This window comes from Bombyx mori, chromosome 26 (assembly GCF_030269925.1).
Source record: "Bombyx mori chromosome 26, ASM3026992v2".
NCBI lineage: Eukaryota > Metazoa > Arthropoda > Insecta > Lepidoptera > Bombycidae > Bombyx > Bombyx mori.
In genome coordinates, this window is record NC_085132.1 from 10,403,580 (window position 1) to 10,422,958 (window position 19,379).

A 19,379-nucleotide genomic window follows, 5' to 3' on the forward strand; every position below is an offset into this window, starting at 1 on the left:
ATGTGATATTGCATGTGTATTAGACATAATATATAAAAGAATTTTAAATCAGTTCAAAGCGATCTGACATTCGCTAATAACCATTTTAAATTTATCTATTAAATATTTTCCTAACAACGACTATACAGTAGACGCGTCCCGCGGTCACGCTCGCGTTATATTTTTATTAAGAAGATACAGAAAAACGAATGTGGCGTGATATTTTTAAATTTTGGTATTTGAAAATCGAAATTTTGGTGTAAATGTTTTTTTTTATAAAAGAATAAAATTTATAATCATAGAACCAAAAACGGATGAATAAACAGCAAAAAGAGAAACAGTAAAAGTCCTATCCTGTGGCATGTTGCAATGGATACACCACTGCAGATATAATCCAAAAAGCATTGACATTAGTGACGCCGGTCCTAATACTAATGCCAAATTAGCACCATAATAGGACTTGCTGCGCCACTCCCACATAGTGTAGGATAAGGGCAAGAAGGAGAAGTTAAATTATTGCCAATTGCCAATAGTTTGGACATGAGTCTATAGGACTTGTCTTGTCGGGTCTGTAAGCTTCCAGTCTAGTAGCAACGGTTACCATGGCAACCGTAGCTATGGTTTTTTATTTATGATTGAAGGATTACTGGTGGCCCGGAGGCCTTTCCAGTTTCACCAGGATAGGTGGGCGAGCAAGGGCTCAGCCAGGAGGGTTGGGATTTGCTGCCCGAGCGCCTCCGAAGGAGACCTAAGAACTCAAGAGCAGTTGCTTCGCAAATTATAATTTGCGTAATTATGTACTGGTGGTAGGACTTCTTGTGAGTCCACAACCAGAACCCTACCTATTTCTGTCGTGAAGCAGTAATGCGTTTCGGTTTGAAGGCGGGGGCAGCCGTTGTAACTATTTGAGACCTTAGAACTTAGTATCTCAAGGTGGGTGGCGCATTTACGTTGTAGATGTCCATGGGCTCCAGTAACCACTTAACATCGGGTGGGCTGTGAGCTCGTCCTCCCATCTAAGCAATAAAAAAAAATTAACATTAACCAATTAAGTGTACCTCATTCTAATAGCCGAAGAAGTTTTTTTTGTTATGATATTTTTTCCAAAATTTTAAGTTTTAATGTCCATCCTGTAATGTTGCAAAAATGTCTCTCAAACGAAATACCTAGCCTTTCACTCGTCGATGTGGCTATTTAGAATTCTCTCAAGCTACGAATGAAACTGGTGTTTGTTTAATAATTTTATTTGAGTGTTATAGTTCAGTGTGGTAGGGCTCCGTGGTGACTCTGAGTTCGTGCTCGTGGAAGGCGGAGCAGTCGGCGGGGTAGGCGGCCTGCAGACGGTATAGACGGTATAGACGATATCAAATATGACGATGTTTCCCGAGCGCTATGACATATCCTTCTTCAAACGAGGCTTGTGGAGAGTACTTAACGGTAGGCAGCGACTTGGCTCTGCCCCTTGGATTGCTGAATTCCATGGGCGACGGTAACCATTCGCCATCAGGTGGGCCGTGTTCTCATCTGTCTACAAGGGCAACAAAAGAAACAAAAACAAAACATTCGATCCTGACGCCTCTTTAATGACGTCATATGTGGTTAATCGTTGTTTTATGGAGATCGTTTCCACAGTCTGGTGCAGCAATACAGTTGAGATCTCGACCTTTTGTCCGAGGTGTACACCTTCAGTATCCACTTAACTAATTCCTAGGCATTTCTTCATTTAGCCTTCGTAGAATCTGCTGGTAATCGGTTTAGTGGAAGGCAGGCTGAATTCTGAACCTTGATAGACTATTTGCTTCGGCTATTTGCTTAAATTAAAATCCCTTTCCTGACTTATGTCTTCCGGTCAAAGTCAAGGTACCGTTCCTTAAAGTGGCCAAGAACTTACCACCCGGAATGAAAAGTAGAACTTCAGTTAGCGACCTTATTCGCTTGGCAATAGAGTACAAAGTGTTTAAGCAAATTGTAGTATAATTACCACGAGCTTACCACCCGGTATGAAACGTAGAACTTCAGTTAGCGACCTTATTCGCCCCGCAATAGAGCACAAAGTGTTTAAGCAAATTGTAGTGTAGTTACCTCGCAATTGACGTCGCTCTGGATCGCGTTGTAGAGGTCCCAGAATCCTTTTCCGTCGTGGAAGCTGAGGGCCGCGGAGGCCACTAAGCTGCTGAGCTTCGTCAGTCCGGCTTTGAGACCCGGGGCTCCTGTGACGTGAACGGTTTAGAGGAAATTATTATCAACATCATCATCATAATGTTCACGATTGACTTCCACGGTTAAGGAATAACATTGTGTAATAAAAATGAAACCTGGAAAATTATAATTTGCGTAATTACTGGTGGCAGGACCTCTTGTGAGTCCGCACGGGTGGGTACCACCATCCCGCCTATTTCTGCCGTGAATCAGTAATGCGTTTCGGTTTGAAGGGTGGGGCAGCCGTTGTAACTATACTGACACCTTAGAAATTATATCTCAAGGTGGGTGGCGTATTTACATTGTAGATGTCTATGGGCTCCAGTAACCAATGAACACCAGGTGGGCTGTAAGCTCGTCCACCCATCTAAGGAATAAAATTAAAAATTCCCGCTCACTGGAAGTGGACGTTCACAAATCAGAAGTTTTAGCAGAAATGCTCGTATTTATTGTTAGTCAGCAGTGAAATTGAAATCAGTAGGTGTGTATTTTTATACAAACAAAACCAAGTTTTATATAAGAGTCACTAAAACGCTTACAAAGGAACTGACAGAGTTCGCATTTACGCTGTAGATGTCCATGGGCTACAGTAGCCACTTAACACCAGGTGGGCTATGAGCTCGTCCACCTATCTAAGCAATAAAATAAAAACAAAGTGAAGAATACTGTGTAAAATATTTTTTGGAAAATAAAAGCATTAAATGATGTTTTCATATTATAATATTGTACAGAAAACGCAATTAAATGTTTTATTAATGTTTAACCACTTTTAGAATGTTCCATATCATTATAATATATAGTAGATGACGTACAAACACACACGTAAACATTCGTGCCCCTAACTAGGAGACCACGCGCAAGTTTTGTATAATAATATAATATGGTTACGTATGTACTTAAGTGATTGTACTACATTTCCCGCACAAGCACAGATTTATCGATAAAATGTTTTTATAATAAAATAATGAGATTATTATTTATTATTATCATATACCGTGTCGCTAATCTTTTATAGATAAAAACGTATTGTGTATGAAGTCACGCGACGCTACGTGATTTAGTTTGGAATTTTAAAAAAAACATGGTTTTTTTTGACAAGATTTTAAATCGGTTCGTATCACCAAATCGATATTTAAAGTTTTTAATAAGTGAATCGATTTTTGATCCTCAATCGGTATGGTATGGTATATCGGTATAAAAATATGTATATACACATGGATGTCGGACACACAGACAAAGAGCTGACAGCTCGTTCGTCATACGACTGTTTGAGTGCGGCTATCGAACCCGCGGCCCTCGACTCGGTCGTCAAGAGCAGTAACCACTACACCGCCGGCACAATCTAACAGCAACCAACAATCTTAAAATATCGGTCTCAGATCTTCTTCTTCTGAGTCGGTCTATTCATTGCTGAAGGTCGTGTCTAATCTGAAATGTGGACCACTCGATGCACAATGCTTCCTCACGTCTTCCTGTCCTCGGCGGTCTTTATAGCCTCGGCTATTGGCAGGCCGGTGAGCGTCTTAACCAGATCAGACCAGCGGGTAGGTGGGCGTCCGGGTGATCTTCTCCCGTCAAGCTGACCAACTACCATCAGCTTCTCCTAGTTATCGGGGCCTCTACGAGCGATGTTGCCGAAGTACGCGAGAATACGTTGGAAGCATATAGCGGACAGCCTTGTGGCAATACCGAGCTCCTTCAAATGGTTGGTCCGGCGTCCATGGAATTCGCAACATCCGTCTCACAAGTCGCTCATTTTCAAATCTGATCGAAAGCTCGTAGGTAGTCAGGCGGGGCGGTGCTCGTCCGTCCTATCCTTAGTCATCCTGCCGGCAGTAAACAGAGAGCCTCACCTTTCCTGTCGCCCTCCGGCCGGTTGACGAGACACATGAGGTGCTCCTGGCAGTGCGGCGCGGCGGCGGAGTGCCGGTAGGCGCGGTACACCCGCAGCACCGGCTCGATGACCTCGAGGTTGAGCGCGTCCGTGAGGCGGTCGCTGACGGCGGCGTAGTCTTCACGGGTGGCCACAGACTGGGCGGCCTTCTCCGCTAGCTTCAACGTTTGCTGAAAGAATTTTTTTTTATTGCATAGATGGGTGGACGAGCTCATAGCCCACCTGGTGTTTAGTGATTACTGGAGCCCATAGACATTAACAACGTAAACGCCGCGACCCACCTTGAGATATAAGTTCTAAGGTCTCGGTATGGTTACAACGGCTGCCCCACCCTTCAAACTGAAACGCATTACTGCTTCACGGCAAAAATAGGCAGGGCGGTGGTACCTACCCATGCGGACTCATAAGATGTTCTACCACGAGTAATTACCCATATTATAATTTTACGAGTTAAAATATTATTACGCGACGTTATTCCTTCACCGTGGAAGTCAATCGTGAACATTTTTTTTTAGAGATTTTATGACCTGGCAACTAAGACCAAGAACTCATGTCTTATTTTAATTTATATTCTTATTTTTATGAAAAATTATAATATGAAGTAAAGTGAAATGAAATGAAATGAAGTGAAGAAGATTAATTTGAGACATTAATCAACTTTTTTTTAAAAAATTTTTTTATTGCCTTTGTAGGCACATGAGCATACGGCCCACCTGATGGTGAGTGGTTACCGTCGCCCATGGACTTCAGCAATGCCAAGGGCAGAGCCAAGCCGCTGCATACTGCCTACCGCTCAACTGAGGTGAAATTAAATGAAATGATATGAGATTATATGGAATGAAATACAATCTCAGTAAAAAAAATACTGTTATCTTTTCGGTGGACTTTTAGGAGAATCCCGAGAAGTTACGTTCAGCGTCGTGAACATTTGTTGAGTACGTATTTCATTAAAAAAATTGGTACCCGCCTGCGGGATTCGAACACCGATGCATCACCGCACCGAACGTCTTATCCTTTAGGCCACGACGACTCGAAATTTGTTATTTTAAGTCATCACTTTCAGTTCTTCTTATTCACCGTCTATCTTCCTATCTTCTCGTGTGTGGTAATGGCTTGAAGCTTCTTTGCTTTTCTTTTGCTCTTATCTTTAATGTGATATGTGGATGTGTTTGTGGTTAAGTTTATCAGCTACATGCTCACCTTGGCGTATTCGACCGCAGGGACGACGTACTCGGTAACGTCAGCATCGAAGTCCATGTAAGTCTTCAGAAGGTAATTGATGATGGCCGTTAGCGATTTAGCCGGAGCTTTGGCGTTGAATTGTATGCTGTTAGGGAATCCTTGGGACTCCATGAACGAGTTGATAACGTATTCCGCCATCGATATGTACCTGTGAAGAACGCAATTCTAAATATTAGATGAGGCTATTTTTCGTCATTGGAAAATGCAGTCCGCCTAATTCTTATTCTTATATTGGCAATGTCATTGGCACTGACAGAAGAAGTTTAGCCAATGATTGAAAAGCTAGAATTGAATAGGGATTATAGTTTTTAGAAATAGTTGTGTATACAAACACATGCCTTCCTAGTGTCAAGTGTCTCGACAGCTTTGCGGTTGAAAAGGCAGGATGCTGACACTAAACCTTACCGGTTGTTATTGCGTTCTTTTTGGTAAAAGATAAGGGGGTTTTTAGCTGTGCCTTCGTTAAGATTGCTGATATCAGTAAACATCGAGGTATACTTTGTATGTATGAATTGTTTTTACATCCGGGGAGGATTTAGCAGAGTTAGCGTTTGAACAAATTATGCGCAATAAATCATTAGCTGCCAATCGACTTTAATTTCTACACACTCCCTAATAGGTGACTGCAACACGATTGCACACATCATCTAAAATAGTACAAAAGTGAGAAACTTGCCTCCTATATACTTCAGGCTTCGTCACATGAACAGCCATGTCGGTCAAATATTTGGCGGAGGCCTTAATCCAATGTCTTCTGAACGACGTATTCTCGAAGTTCTTGAACATAGTTTCGAAGCTGATCTTCCCGTCGGGGCCGGTGAAGGCTTTGAACATTTTCTTCATGCCGGTTTTCTCCCAAACCAGTTTGCCGACTTCGGAGTTTATGAATATGTCCCAGTATAGATGCGCTTTTTCTAGGTACGGCGGCAGGAAGGATGCGTGGTCCTTGTGTTCGTCGGCTTTCTTATCGGCTTCCATTTTCGTGAACCCTTTCAAAGCACTCATGATTAGCGGCATGTAGCTACCGCCTTCTTTGTTTTGCGTGAAGCTCGATGCTAAGTTCATTAAATTGTCGAAGGTTATTTCCTTTTTCTGTTCCCTTTTCTCGCGTTTAGGCGTGCTACCCATGGAGGCGAACATCGAGATCATTCCTCCGATCATGGCTGGATCGATTTTTCCGTCTTGTCCGCCCATCAAACTGCCTAAGCCTATATACAGAGTGTTCGTTATTAGTTAATTTAGAAAGTTGCTTATATGTTTCTAAAATAGACCTAGAGACGTTAAAGCCGCCAAGAGACAAAAATAGATCAAAGATCATGCGTGCGAAGGTGATACAAAGGGGTTTTTTTATTGCTTAGGTTGGTGGACAAGCTCACAGCCCACCTGGTGTTAAGTGGTTACTGGAGCCCATACACATCTACAACGTAAATGCGCCACCCACCTTGAGATATAAGTTCTAAGGTCTCAGTATAGCTACAACGGCTGCCCCACCCTTCAAACCGAAAAGCATTACTGCTTCCCGGCAGAAATAGGTAGGGTGGTGGTACCTACCCATGCGGACTCACAAGCGGTCCTACCACCAGTAAGTACCTCCTGGTGATCCTCAGTGGTGAGGAATACCACACAAGGAGGAGGAGCCGTTAAAGTAAAATGTTATCATTGTACACATTGTAGAGTACTTTATCGTTATTGCCGATGACGAGACGACCTATTCGCAAGTCATAGATCTTACAATGTGATTTCTGCCCAAATTGATATATGAGGTCAAATTCTCAATATGCTGTAACGGTCTCATCGATTAAAACGAAACGATTGGCTGGTTTCTGGCAAAAATAGGCCCTTCACACGTTCGCTAGTGGTTAAGCAGTAACATAAGCCTTCACCGGTTTGGTTTAACTTCTACGAGTATTAAAGTTATTCGTATTTAATCCTTATGCTACTTGTTTTAGAATTCGAACCCCGGTATGGTATTGAAGCGAATTTCTGCCTGCCTCAAAGCGTGCAAAATGCGATTACACTAATTCATATAAAATTAATACAATGTATGGAAAATTAGCGTGACCATCTACTACGATAACTGTTTTAGTTCAAGCTAATTGCTTGTGGCCAATAATAATAACCACATGGTTTTTTTATCGGACATTAACCGTTTCTTTTATCGTTCAAGAATATCTTGGTAGATTACTGAAGATCACGAGAACAGTGAAATGTATTTCTGCACCAAAATCCAATTCAAAGTGAATTTCCTTGGGTTAAGACAATCATTTTCTGGCCATTAGGAAATGCACCATATTATTTTGCATGGATAGTATTATATTTTGTATAAATGGGTGAATGAAATCATAACCCAGTGTTGTTATCGGACCTCCTAAGTATTACTGCGTGAATAATGCTGCTCAGTTTGAGACAGTGAGGCTTTAGTTGTTTTGAGCAAAGGCTCTCGCATAGCTCTCACGTCAGAAATAGACAGAAATATGATGACTAATAAAGTGACGTATGTTTAAGAAATCACTGTAGGCAGTCTACTGGGATAAAAAAACAGTTTCCTATTCACCTTCCAGTAATGATCATTCATATCTGCTTAGAGAAAGAGTTTACCTGAAAGAATATCTCCGATGTTGCCGCTATCTTTTTCTTTTTCCTCTTTTTCATTGTTAAATAAAGATGCCAAGTTCTTAACGTTGTCACCCTGCATGAGGTTTCCGATAATACTTCCAATGGCCGCCATTCCGTTGCCATTGTTGTCGCCATTGCCCATGTTTTGGAGCAATGACGACGCGATATCCAGCAGAGGGTTATCATCTTCGGTGTGCCCGCCCTGGATTTGCAAGCACAATATCTGGCATAGCACTATTGCTATTATGCTGAGTCTCGTCATTTTTAGCCTGGAAAATGATGTCTATTATTCACTATTAGTTAGTTTAGTTAAGAGTTTATTTGCATCGTGTAGGGAGGTATGCGCTCGGTGCGAAATGCGCCTTATTCCCAGCCTACTTTGGGTGAGTTTTGTCCCGTCTGAAGCTCGGGCGAGGGTTGTTAAGCGGTAGTGGGCTTAACTGGTACAAGTCCAACTTGCTCTTGTCTAGCGCTAGTGCAGGAAGAAGAAGGGATATTTCCTCCTAAGGAAAACTATACTTTCGATTTACATAAAATATAGATTGTCATTTTAAGCTATTACATAGAATTTATCGCGGGCTTTGAGCGCGGCGACTGAATCAAGAAATTCCGTAACGAAAATAAAACCTAACACCCCCACTCCGCCTACCATGTAGCTCGCATTTAACACATTCACACGTTGCGCTTGTGTAGTGTTTGTGAATAAGCGCGCGGCGTGATGTCCCACTGCATGTGCATCATGAAAAGTCTGCCCATCTCTCTCTCGTATGGTCTAGCTTATGAGTGCGAAGGGGACAGTTAATGCTTTGCTTTTGTTAATGTTTATAAGTATATGGTGGTCTTATTTTATTATTGTTTTAATATTAAATCATTATTGTCTAATTATAATTGCATAAGTTGATAAAAAATGCTATGCAATAACTTTACCGCGGCGGTCCCCGAGAGCCACAGGTATTTTTTTTTAACTAAACCATATTAGTGTGTAGTAAGCTGTAGTTTTATTACTGTTTAATGAATGAATGAATGAATAATGAGCAGGAAGTTTCTTCGCGTCTTAGCGTTAATATTTAATTTATAAACAGTGAATGCTATTTTTTTAGTAATGCTAAGTTGATGTCTTATCACTTGATTTAATGTATTATCTAAGTACCTGCGGCTAAATTGTCATAGTAATTGAAGGTAATTACTTTAATTATTTTAGAATTAGGCAATACGAAAAAGTCACCTTTTCTAAATCTTTTTCCGCATACGCGTAACTAGTATCGAGTTCAGAGGAAGTAAGTCTATTGAGCACTTGATAGAAATGATTTTGAACGCAAATTAAAATGTAATTTGTAAATAGGTAATTAAATTCGACTTAAGCTAATCGAATAAAACAAAAATGTTCCTGTGTGCACCAAACTAAGGTAAGAACTTTACATGTTGAAGTTTACATGTTAATTTTTTTTAGGAGTGAAAGAATAAAAAAACAACCGTATTATGTTATGCAAAAATCACGTAATACCTTGAAACAAGTACTCACTGGTGGTAGGACCCCTTGGGAGTCCGCGCGGGTAGGTACCACCACCCAGCCTATTTCCGCCGTAAAGCAGCAATGCGTTTCGGTTCGAAGGGTGGGGTAGCCGTTGTAACTATACTGAGACCTTAGAACTTATATCTCGAGGTGGGTGGCGCATTTACGTTGTAGATGTCTATGGGCTCCAGTAACCTTTAATACCAGGTGGGCTGTGAGCTCGTCCATCCATCTAAGCAATAAAAAAAGAAAAAAAAAAGAAACTCGCATTTTTTCAAAAATAGAGGCTCAATAAAAAAAATCGAAACGAAAACAATAATTACTCATAATATAGAGGGATGAAAGGCTATTTGGTTTGAGCGACATTTTTGCAACATTACATGAGAGTCACTTAAAGTTGAAAATTTGGAAAAAAATATCACAACAAAAAACTTCTTCATTGAAATATCAATGGAGTAAACTTAATTGAAGTTCAATTAAAAACGAATTGTTGGTGCTAATCTATACATATAAAGAAAATTGGAGTGTCTGATTGTAATATTGAAATAACCGCTTTTTTACTACATGCATATGAATATATATATACGGTACATACACCAAAATAACATTTTTGACGATTTTTGTCTGTTTGTCTGTCTGTCTGTTTGTTCCGGCTAATCTGGAACGGCTGGACCGATTTTGATGGGACTTTCACTGATAGGTAGCTTATGATATAAGGAGTAGACGGGACATAACATCGCGGGACTCAGCAGAAGCGAGGGCGGGTCGCTAGTATCAAATAAAATGGACCTTTAATTACAAAGATAAACGAACCGAATTGTCGCTTAAACCAAATAACCTTTCACCTCTCCATATTATTATGTACTAGATGAGTCCCACGATGTTACCCGCGGTTATTATCGTACCGCGGGTAGCGCCGCGGGGTGAAGCTAGTCCTTAGTGCTAGCCTAAGTTACTCCTTATATCATCAGCTACCTATCAGTAAAAGCCCCGTCAAAATCGGTCCAGCCATTCCAGGGATTAGCCGGAACAAACAGACAAACAGACAGAAAGGCAGACAAAATTAAAAAAAGTATTTTATTTTGGTATATGTACTGCGTACAGTGGCGTACCTAAGGGGGGGCGGTGGGTGCGGTCCGCACCGGGCGGCACTTACCCTGGGGCGGCATTTTAGCATTTACTTTTAATTGTATAAAGCAATTTATTCATTTCATATTTATTTTCTTTCTTGAATAATAAATGATTATTATGATTATTATAAGTTTAATATTTGATTTATATAAATTATGATTAACTATATGATTTCGAATATTATTCATCGGTGTATATAAATGCATATTTGTGTAAATTTTGAATTCAAGAACAAGGTAATAATTTGATTTTATTGTATTCATTAAAATTCTTTGAATTCGTAAAAGTATCTTTTCGATTTTGTTCGGCAATTTTTCCTAACTAAATTTTTTAAATATCAGTTTATAAATGTCATTTCTTTTGAAAAGTTTATATGATTACTTTGAAGTAATATATCAATATTTTTTTATTCATCGATTTTTCTTTTGAAAAGCAGGGCCGGCGGAAGGCGGTCTGCTAGGTCTGCAAAGCATTAGGGCGCCGGCATAAGAACTATCTTTTTCAAACAACAAAATCTAAACGAGACAAAACAAAAATACTGGCGAAGTTACAATTTCAGAACTCGCAAATAGATAAATATTCTCAGTCCGTTTTGAAGAATTGTATTTGGATTGATAAATTGCACCGCTCATATGCCCGTGTCAACTACGAGTTGACATGGACTTGGCATTATACACGATTTTTCTAGTATGAAACTAGAAGAGTAGATATTATATAAATATGTTTACGAGTGCATACAAATAAGTCTAAAAAATTTACTCTGTGTATTAATTAATATTGATTAAATAACTTAATAATTTATTTATGTGTATTAATTTATAAAAACCACTATTTGATTGACTTATAATAGAAAGAGCGGCAGACTGGAGATCGCCCCGGGCGGCAAAAGTTCTAGGTACGCCACTGACTGCGTATACATACTTACGCAGTTAGCAAAAAGTGGTTATTTTATTATTACAAACAGACACTCCAATTTTATTTATTTGTATACAAACATCAAAACTAATGTAATTAACCCTGATTACATATACAAATAGAAAGTTATGAATTCATTCATATTACTGCGATATGATATTGATGTTCGCAAAATTGAAAAATCCACTAAAAGGATATTTTAGCTGACAATAAACTTGTCAATGTAGGTCACGATGCGCTGCGCGACCGCTGAGCCGTGAGTCATAAACCGTTATCCACACGACGTGAATATTGAGTTATCCGAACATTCCACACGCTGTTTTGGCGAACCGTAAGAATCAAAACGATTGCTAATTAAAAATGAATATAAATGTAACAAAAACAGCCTAGAAGTGATTTTATAGAAAAAAAAACTAACTGTACCCGTCCGCTTCATTGGGCATTTAAACTTAACATTATTATTTCTGACCCCCACAAAGATTCTCATCATTAACGCCCCCGCAACTGGTGTATGGAGACCAAAACTCATATAAATATTGGCCTAACCAATAATTTTTACATGTATTTATTTCTACATGGATACCAAGTTTCAAATCAATCGGATGCATGGTTCAGTAGTTATAACGGAACATCCGTAAAAACCACTGTAGATTTATATATTAGTATAGATAATCGCTATGATTAAACCGTTACAATATTTCTAAATAAGTCGGTTACTAATTAAAAAGAGTTGAATGGACGCTCAAACAAAAACAAATACTGCTAAGGCATGTAAAATATACACGATTTCGCAATGTATAATGTTTTATTTTATAGTTCGGTTTCAGTCGCCGGCGATACAATAAAGATATTGGTGTAAATCTACTAACAATTTCTTTGATGTGAAACATCTATAGCCGCACGTAAAACCGATTTCTGGCGTGACGACGCATGCCCTGGCGACGCGTCGCCACGCTGTATGATGGTATATTACAGTCTATATGCAGTAGTGTGTACGGTGTGGCGACGCGTCGCCATGCCCAATCGACTGTGCCATTCTCTCCCACTCGATCCGACGTTAAGCCATCTCTCTCGCTACACTGAGCTCGGATACCTATAGTGTATACTCCGTAGTGTATACAGTGTTGTTTACTACAGTACACATAACCTGTGTTTTACTTGAAAACAAATATTTTTTTCGTAATATTTTATTTTATCATTATGACATATTTAGTTCCTATCACAATTTGTTCTTTTCTGCATATTACTTTTACAAAATAATGTCGATGTTTCACATCTGCCAGGTGCCCCGTGACGGCTCACATTTTTTTTCTACCTAAGTTGATAGCCTTGACAGGCTAAGTCAGCGAGTACAGCTAACAAGTAGGTGAGCTCACAGGGCTCAAACCTGACGATGTTGCTAACACTAACCCTAGCAAGAGCAGTGCTTTGAATCTACCACCGGATCGGAAACGCGACCCACTGAGAAGATCCGGCGAGAAACTCAGTAGGCCGTGTCTGTGGGTTAATTTACCTGCCGAGCCCTTTGTCGCAAGCAACGGATTCTACGATGACCGTTGCTTGAGGTACCTAAAAGCACCGTTAGTGGATCGGGAGGATTCGAAATGACGTGCTTAGGGCGACGTCGACTGTTTACCATTCGGTCCGCAGGATCGGGTATGTAGTTACCGGCGGCCACGATGAGAGGGTTCTCGTGTCGTGCCGCTTTTTCTATGCATTCACTAGTGCTATAGAACAGTTTCTCAAACAATTTCTAAAAGCATTTTCTATTTAATTAAGTGTATCAATGTATTTGGAAAGCTGTGGGCGAATAGCCGATTGTGCCCACATACCTATCGTGCTATCAATGCAAAATAGGATGTCATTGACCTCTCGATGTACCGTCGTAAAAACAATTTGAAATATTTTGCTAACTTAATTCCGGTTTTGTCGTAGTCAGAGCGGATTGCCTTCGTTCATGAGAACAGTTAACCATTATGACTCAACAATGGCATGTACAAAAGGCGACATGATGAATAGGAAAAAAAATGTTTTTTGCGTCAACATAACTTCTTTTGATAAATCTTTGATAAGCTTTAAGGAATACTCAAGAAGTGATTAGATAGGAGAAATTGTTTTTTTTTGACATTCCTAAGAAGCGGCACGCAGCCGATATATTAACATAACCCTAAATTTTAACAAGATTGTGTCATGAAGGCACCGCCCGCCACCGGAGTAGAGTTCATCCATACTACCTGGAGCCACTGCGGTCATCCACAGTGCGTTTCCAGAGGTCTTTTTTGGCACGTACCATCCGGCTATGGAATGAGCTCCCCACCACGGTCTTTCCCGAGCGCTATGAAATATTCTTCTTCAAACGAGGTTTGTGGAGAGTATTAAGCGGTAGGCAGCGGCTTGGCTCTGCTCCTGGCATTGCTGAAGTCCATGGGCGACGGTAACTACTTATCATCAGGTGTGCCGTACGCTCGTCTGCCTACAAAGGCAATAAAAAAAAATGATTTCTTAAAATGTGGAATCGAAAAAACAGCATATAAATCATAGCTGGTAACAAAACAACGCAGAATATAACTCAGTTTCAGCTTTTTTTTTTTTATTGCTTAGATGTGTGGACGAGCTCACAGCCCACCTGATGTTAAGTGGTTACTGGAGCCCATAGACATCTACAACGTAAATGCGCCACACACCTTGAGATATAGTTCTAAGGTCTCAGTATAGTCACAACGGCTGCCCCACCCTTCAAACCGAAACGCATTACTGCTTCACGGCAGAAATAAGCGGGGCGGTGGTACCTAACCGTGCGGACTCACAAGAGGTCCTACCACCAGTAAAAAATAACAGTAACCGCATTTAAAACCCGCTATGTACTGTGAAGAGGTAATTTACGTCACGTCACATTAACACGTAAATAACATATCATAATGTGCTTAATAAGCGCCAGTGAGAGCTTTAATTAATGAGTAGTATCTACGCGACACCGTGCTTTAAGACAAGGGGGGTAAGTTATACGTTTGTAACTATCCGGCTAGTATCTGCCGCTCTAGCTAACGTTAAAGTTTTCCAAAGTTCTAAAAATCTCCATTCAAAAGTCGGGATTCTCTTATTAAGCCTTTTAGTGCTGATCTTATTTTCATATTTATTACTGGTCGTAGGACCTCTTGTGAGTCCGCACCGGTAGGTACCACCACCCGGCCTATTTCTGCCGTGATGCAGTAATGCGTTTCGGTTTGAAGGGTGGGGCAGCGCTTGTAACTGTACTGAGACCTTAAAATTCATATCTCAAGGTGGGTCGTGGTATTTATGTTGTAGATGTCTATGGGCTCCGGTAACCACTAAACACAAGGTAGGCTGTGAGCTCGTCCACCCATCTATGCAATAAAATATATGTATATAGTTATATATGTTGCAAAAATTTCTACAGGATTTTTGGAAAAAGGACCTCATGAAAACTTAAATATAAAAAAAATTACAAAAATCAATGGTAAAATCACGGCAAAATATTTTTAAATGGTTATTTTTAAATATTATTTACTTATTGGCAACGTTATACATACGCGCGTTAAGACACATCCATAAAAGTCGATAATACCTAATACCTATAATCAAACTGTGCGAATACTCGGTATTCCAACGCTCCGCACTTCATACACATTAATAGAGAGTCGATCTATCGACGGTTCGCGCTCGATCGGTTAAAATGGTATCTATTATACTTTTTTGGATAATAAATGAAAAAAGAAAGTTTATCTAATATAGTTTGTACGTTCGGTGTTATAGTATTTTTTTTACTGGATGACTCGACATAAGTAAAGTAAAATAATTAAATAAATCAATAAGATATACAGTCACATCTAAATGTTTTGGTAGATTTTATTACTTATTAGCGTTTTTGGCTAGCGAACGTGCTAATAAGAAAAATACAAAGCTGTCAGTCAATCAACATATATTTTCTTGAAATTGGCCTAAGCATCCAAAATATCGGGTATTTACAAATAAGTCTATTTTTTATACTTCAAAAACTTTCCGCTATGCATTAAAAGCGCTAAATTTGTAGCATTTTGCCTGCATTTTGTTAGGATAACCTGGCCGAAACACATCGGATTGCCAATAATACTATTTTTTCCAATTAAAATGATAAATCGATATATTAATACGTGATGCAAAAACTTTGTACCCCTTTTTACGAAAATTACGTGGACGGAGGAATATGAAATTTCCCACACTTATAGATAATATAGAGAAGGAATGCAGAATGCTAATATATTTTTAAAATTATTCATAAAAATACATTAAACAAAAAAAAATACATTACACACACTTTCATGTATTTGACGCACACACGTTTAAATACTCTTTACTTATTGTTAAAGTCTGTGGTCTAATTGAGAATAGATTAATATTCTTGGTCTATAGTGTAGTCTTGGCGAAATCTGCGGTCATAGAAGTATAATAATAGTCTTTGTCAATAGAATGATATGTTCAAACTTATAATTTCAATTAATTTTATAGTCGAATTTCGACTACTGGGGGACTACTAGTTCTTACTAAAATCCTAACTTTGCCCAATCTGTATTATTATAAAAAACAAGTCAGCATAAGCAATGAGCTTTTCGATTTGCATCATCGCTTAAAGAAAAATGTCGAAGAACTAATTCAATAGAATCAATATTGTTCTAAAAAATATCTTCATCGGTAAATATAACAGTTGAGTGTAGATGTGTTAATGTAACCTAAACTCGTGGTCGAACTGTCACAGTGTCATTGACCTAACTCACCTGTTATTCAAGTTAGCCGAATTGTAGAGCGAAATTCGTCTTTTTTTATATAATTATAATGATATTAGGTACTTCAGAATATTTTTTTTTTCTTTGCTTAGATGGATGGACGATCTCAAAGCCCACCTGGTGTTAAGTGGTTACTGGAGCCCATAGACATCTACAACGTAAATGCGCCACCCACCTCGAGACATAAGTTCTAAGGTCTCAGTATAGTTACAACGGCTACCCCACCCGAAACGCATTACTGCTTTACGGCGGAAATGGCGGGGTGGTAGTGCGGACTCACAAGAGGTCCTACCACCAGTGATTACGCAAATTACAATTTTGCGGGTTTGGTTTTTATTACACGATGTTATTCCTTCACCGTGGAAGTCAATCGTGAACATTTGTTGAGTACGTATTTCATTAGAAAAATTGGTACCCGCCTGCGGGATTCGAACACCGGTGCATCGCTACATACGAATGCACCGGATCCTTTAGGCCACGACGATTTCAATAAATAAACAATAAAAGACTTAATTGCGTTTTCTGTCATGTGTATAATGAGAAACTGAACTGAATGACATACAAGAAAAATCCTTTTTATAAAACTAAAGAGTTTTAGACTATGACGGTTTTTCTTTACTTAATTATGACGAATTGTTTTAGAATTTTATGTAAAATAAACAACGATGCGGTGGTCATGGTGTCTTTGAGCCTACCGTTTAATCGACTTCAAAAAAGCGGAGGTTATCAATTAGACCGTGTTTTTTTTTGTGATATTTTTTCTAGGTTAACAGTTTTATTTTTATTGCTCAGATGGTTGGACGAGCTCGCAACCCACCTCGTGTTAAGTGGTTACCGGAGCCCATAGACATCTACAAAGTAAACGCCGCCACCCACCTTGAGATATGAGTAATAGTGTCACAGTTTTTGCTTGGCACACATATTTCGTATGTCCGCGTATTTACCTATATCGCGTTGATAAAATAAAATGTATAATTAGTTACGTAAACGCTATCACACACAGGTGTTCGATACGATACAAACATAAGAGCTACTAGCTGTGCTTATCAAGTTTAATTGTTAATAATAATTGTGCGAGACGTGGAAAGGTAGAAAATAGACGCTCTGGAAATGTGGTGCTGGAGAAGATTGCTTGGAGTTTCGTGGACCGACTTTCGTACAAATGTCTCGATACTTCAGGAACTCTGCATCAAGCAGCGTCTATTTGCTATAGTACAGTCTCGAATGGTGAATTTCTTCGGACACGTTTCGCGACGAGATGACCGGTCCATAGAACGCCTCGTTGTACAGGGAAGCGTTGATGGTACAAGACCGCGCGGGAGGCCACCAATGCGGTGGACCGACCAAATTAAAGCTGCAGTGGGAGGTCCCCTAAATGAGTGCAGTAGAATGCCTCGAGCAGAGAGAGATGGCGCGACATCGTGAGACGCATCAAGTCTGCCCCTTCCAACACTACATGACGATCACGACCACTCTGTCAAGAGTGACACGACTGAGAAGAAGAAGAATAATTGTAGTATTTTAAAGAAATATTTATGTATTTAGAAACCAAAAGAATTTAAACTATTCGATGTCAGAGCTATAGCTATTGTGGCTATTTGAAGTCGGTAGATCGTAATAGATATTGACGGCGTTATCTCTTATCAATTATTATGAAGTACTAGCTGACCCGGCAGACTTCGTAGTGCCTCAATCGATAAATAAAAGACCTAAACTTTATTTAATTCCGAGAATTTTTATATTTATCTACCTTTTAAACTTTCTCTGGACTTCGACGAATAATTCAAGGCCAAAATTTGCCAAATCGGTCCAGCCGTTCTTGAGTTTTAGCGAGACTAACGAACAGCAATTCCTTTTTATATACATAGATAGATAGATAGATAAGGCACACTACACTTGACGCGTCCGTAAAAACAAAGATGCGTAGTGGCTTTTTGGTGAGCCAAATATTCTGAGGCAGAGGAAGGCGTGGAGGCAGGTAAACCTAATACCGGAAGATATAGTGATATTTTTTCCTAGTTATTCGCTGATAGCCTAAGAGGTTATTCTAGCTACGCGCGGACGGTACGTGAGCTCATGGTTTCAACTGAGAGAATTCGCTAACATTGGCTCTAGCAAGAGCAGTGCTTCGCAGAACCTACCACCGGATCGGAATCTCAACCCACTGAGAAGATCCGGCGAGAAATTCCCTGGTTAATGTTATTGTGGTACTCTTTGAGAGCGTAAGAGTAGCTACCATTGTCTTGCCTATTTCAGCTGTGAAGCAGTTAGGCATTCTGATGTGAGGGCGTGACAGCCGTCATGTGGTTCAGACTTCAAAGTCATGTCTCGCAACGGATGGCGCATAGAATCAGGTAACAGTTACCCCAGATGATTCGTAACCCGGTTTCCTTGCTTCATCCTATTCCTCATTAAGTGCCTTAAAATCTAGCGATTCCATTAATTGATTAAAGAATTGAGACAAAAAAATTGAATTGATTAGTTAAAGATTGTCTCAAAGATCTAAAGATATATGAATTATAACATGATCTACTTGCGAATGTACCGTATTTGAATCGTGTCCACAGACCAGGGTAGCTAAGAACACTGAATCATAGAATAACGAAGCAATCAAATAAAACATAATGTAGAAAAAGAAATAGAATTTAGAGTCTGACCTATAATAAGATTGTAACGGTTGTAAGAATATCGGTATTTCACTTAGACGTCTACAATTTTAAAACTGCGAATCATAAATTAAACTTACCTCTATTTTATATCCAAGATAGTCAAATTAACACAAAATACACAATATCGAATAATTCACCAAGAAAAAGTTTTTTTTTTTTGATAATTTTTACTTTTAAATAACACGTTCGCATCCAACCGAAAACATTTCACAACAAAATCGGAATTATCGTCCACGTATTTTTACCGCCTTCACTGATGTTGCCAGGTGTAAAAAAATAATAGCTACGATTTAAATGATATTTATTTATTGTAGTAAAAATATAATTTTATTGACTTCGGCGCACGAGTAGGTAACTTTCGTGTCACGATTATTCTGACTGAATTAGTGATTGGATTTATTTTGTACCGGAATCGATTTAATTTCTAAGAATCGATTGTA

At 39.3% G+C, this 19,379-nt stretch overlaps 1 protein-coding gene across 2 annotated transcripts; it reads right to left on the bottom strand.

Annotated features, from left to right (window-relative positions):
* Window positions 1-1,207: 1,207 nt before the first annotated feature.
* LOC101738974 (uncharacterized) lies at window positions 1,208-19,327 on the bottom strand. 2 transcript variants are annotated; one of them, XM_004926042.5, is made up of 7 exons: window positions 19,017-19,327; window positions 7,913-8,199; window positions 5,991-6,522; window positions 5,273-5,462; window positions 4,032-4,242; window positions 2,062-2,189; window positions 1,208-1,313 (listed from the first exon to the last, which is right to left on the bottom strand). In XM_004926042.5, exons 2-7 carry the CDS (start codon window positions 8,190-8,192, stop codon window positions 1,233-1,235), a joined length of 1,422 nt encoding a protein of 473 aa, XP_004926099.1. In that variant the 5' UTR covers window positions 8,193-8,199; window positions 19,017-19,327; the 3' UTR covers window positions 1,208-1,232. The 2 variants fall into 2 exon arrangements, with proteins under 2 accessions (XP_004926099.1, XP_012545783.1); XM_012690329.4 differs by having other exon boundaries at window positions 7,913-8,213; window positions 19,017-19,316.
* Between the last annotated feature and the right edge of the window lie 52 nt (window positions 19,328-19,379).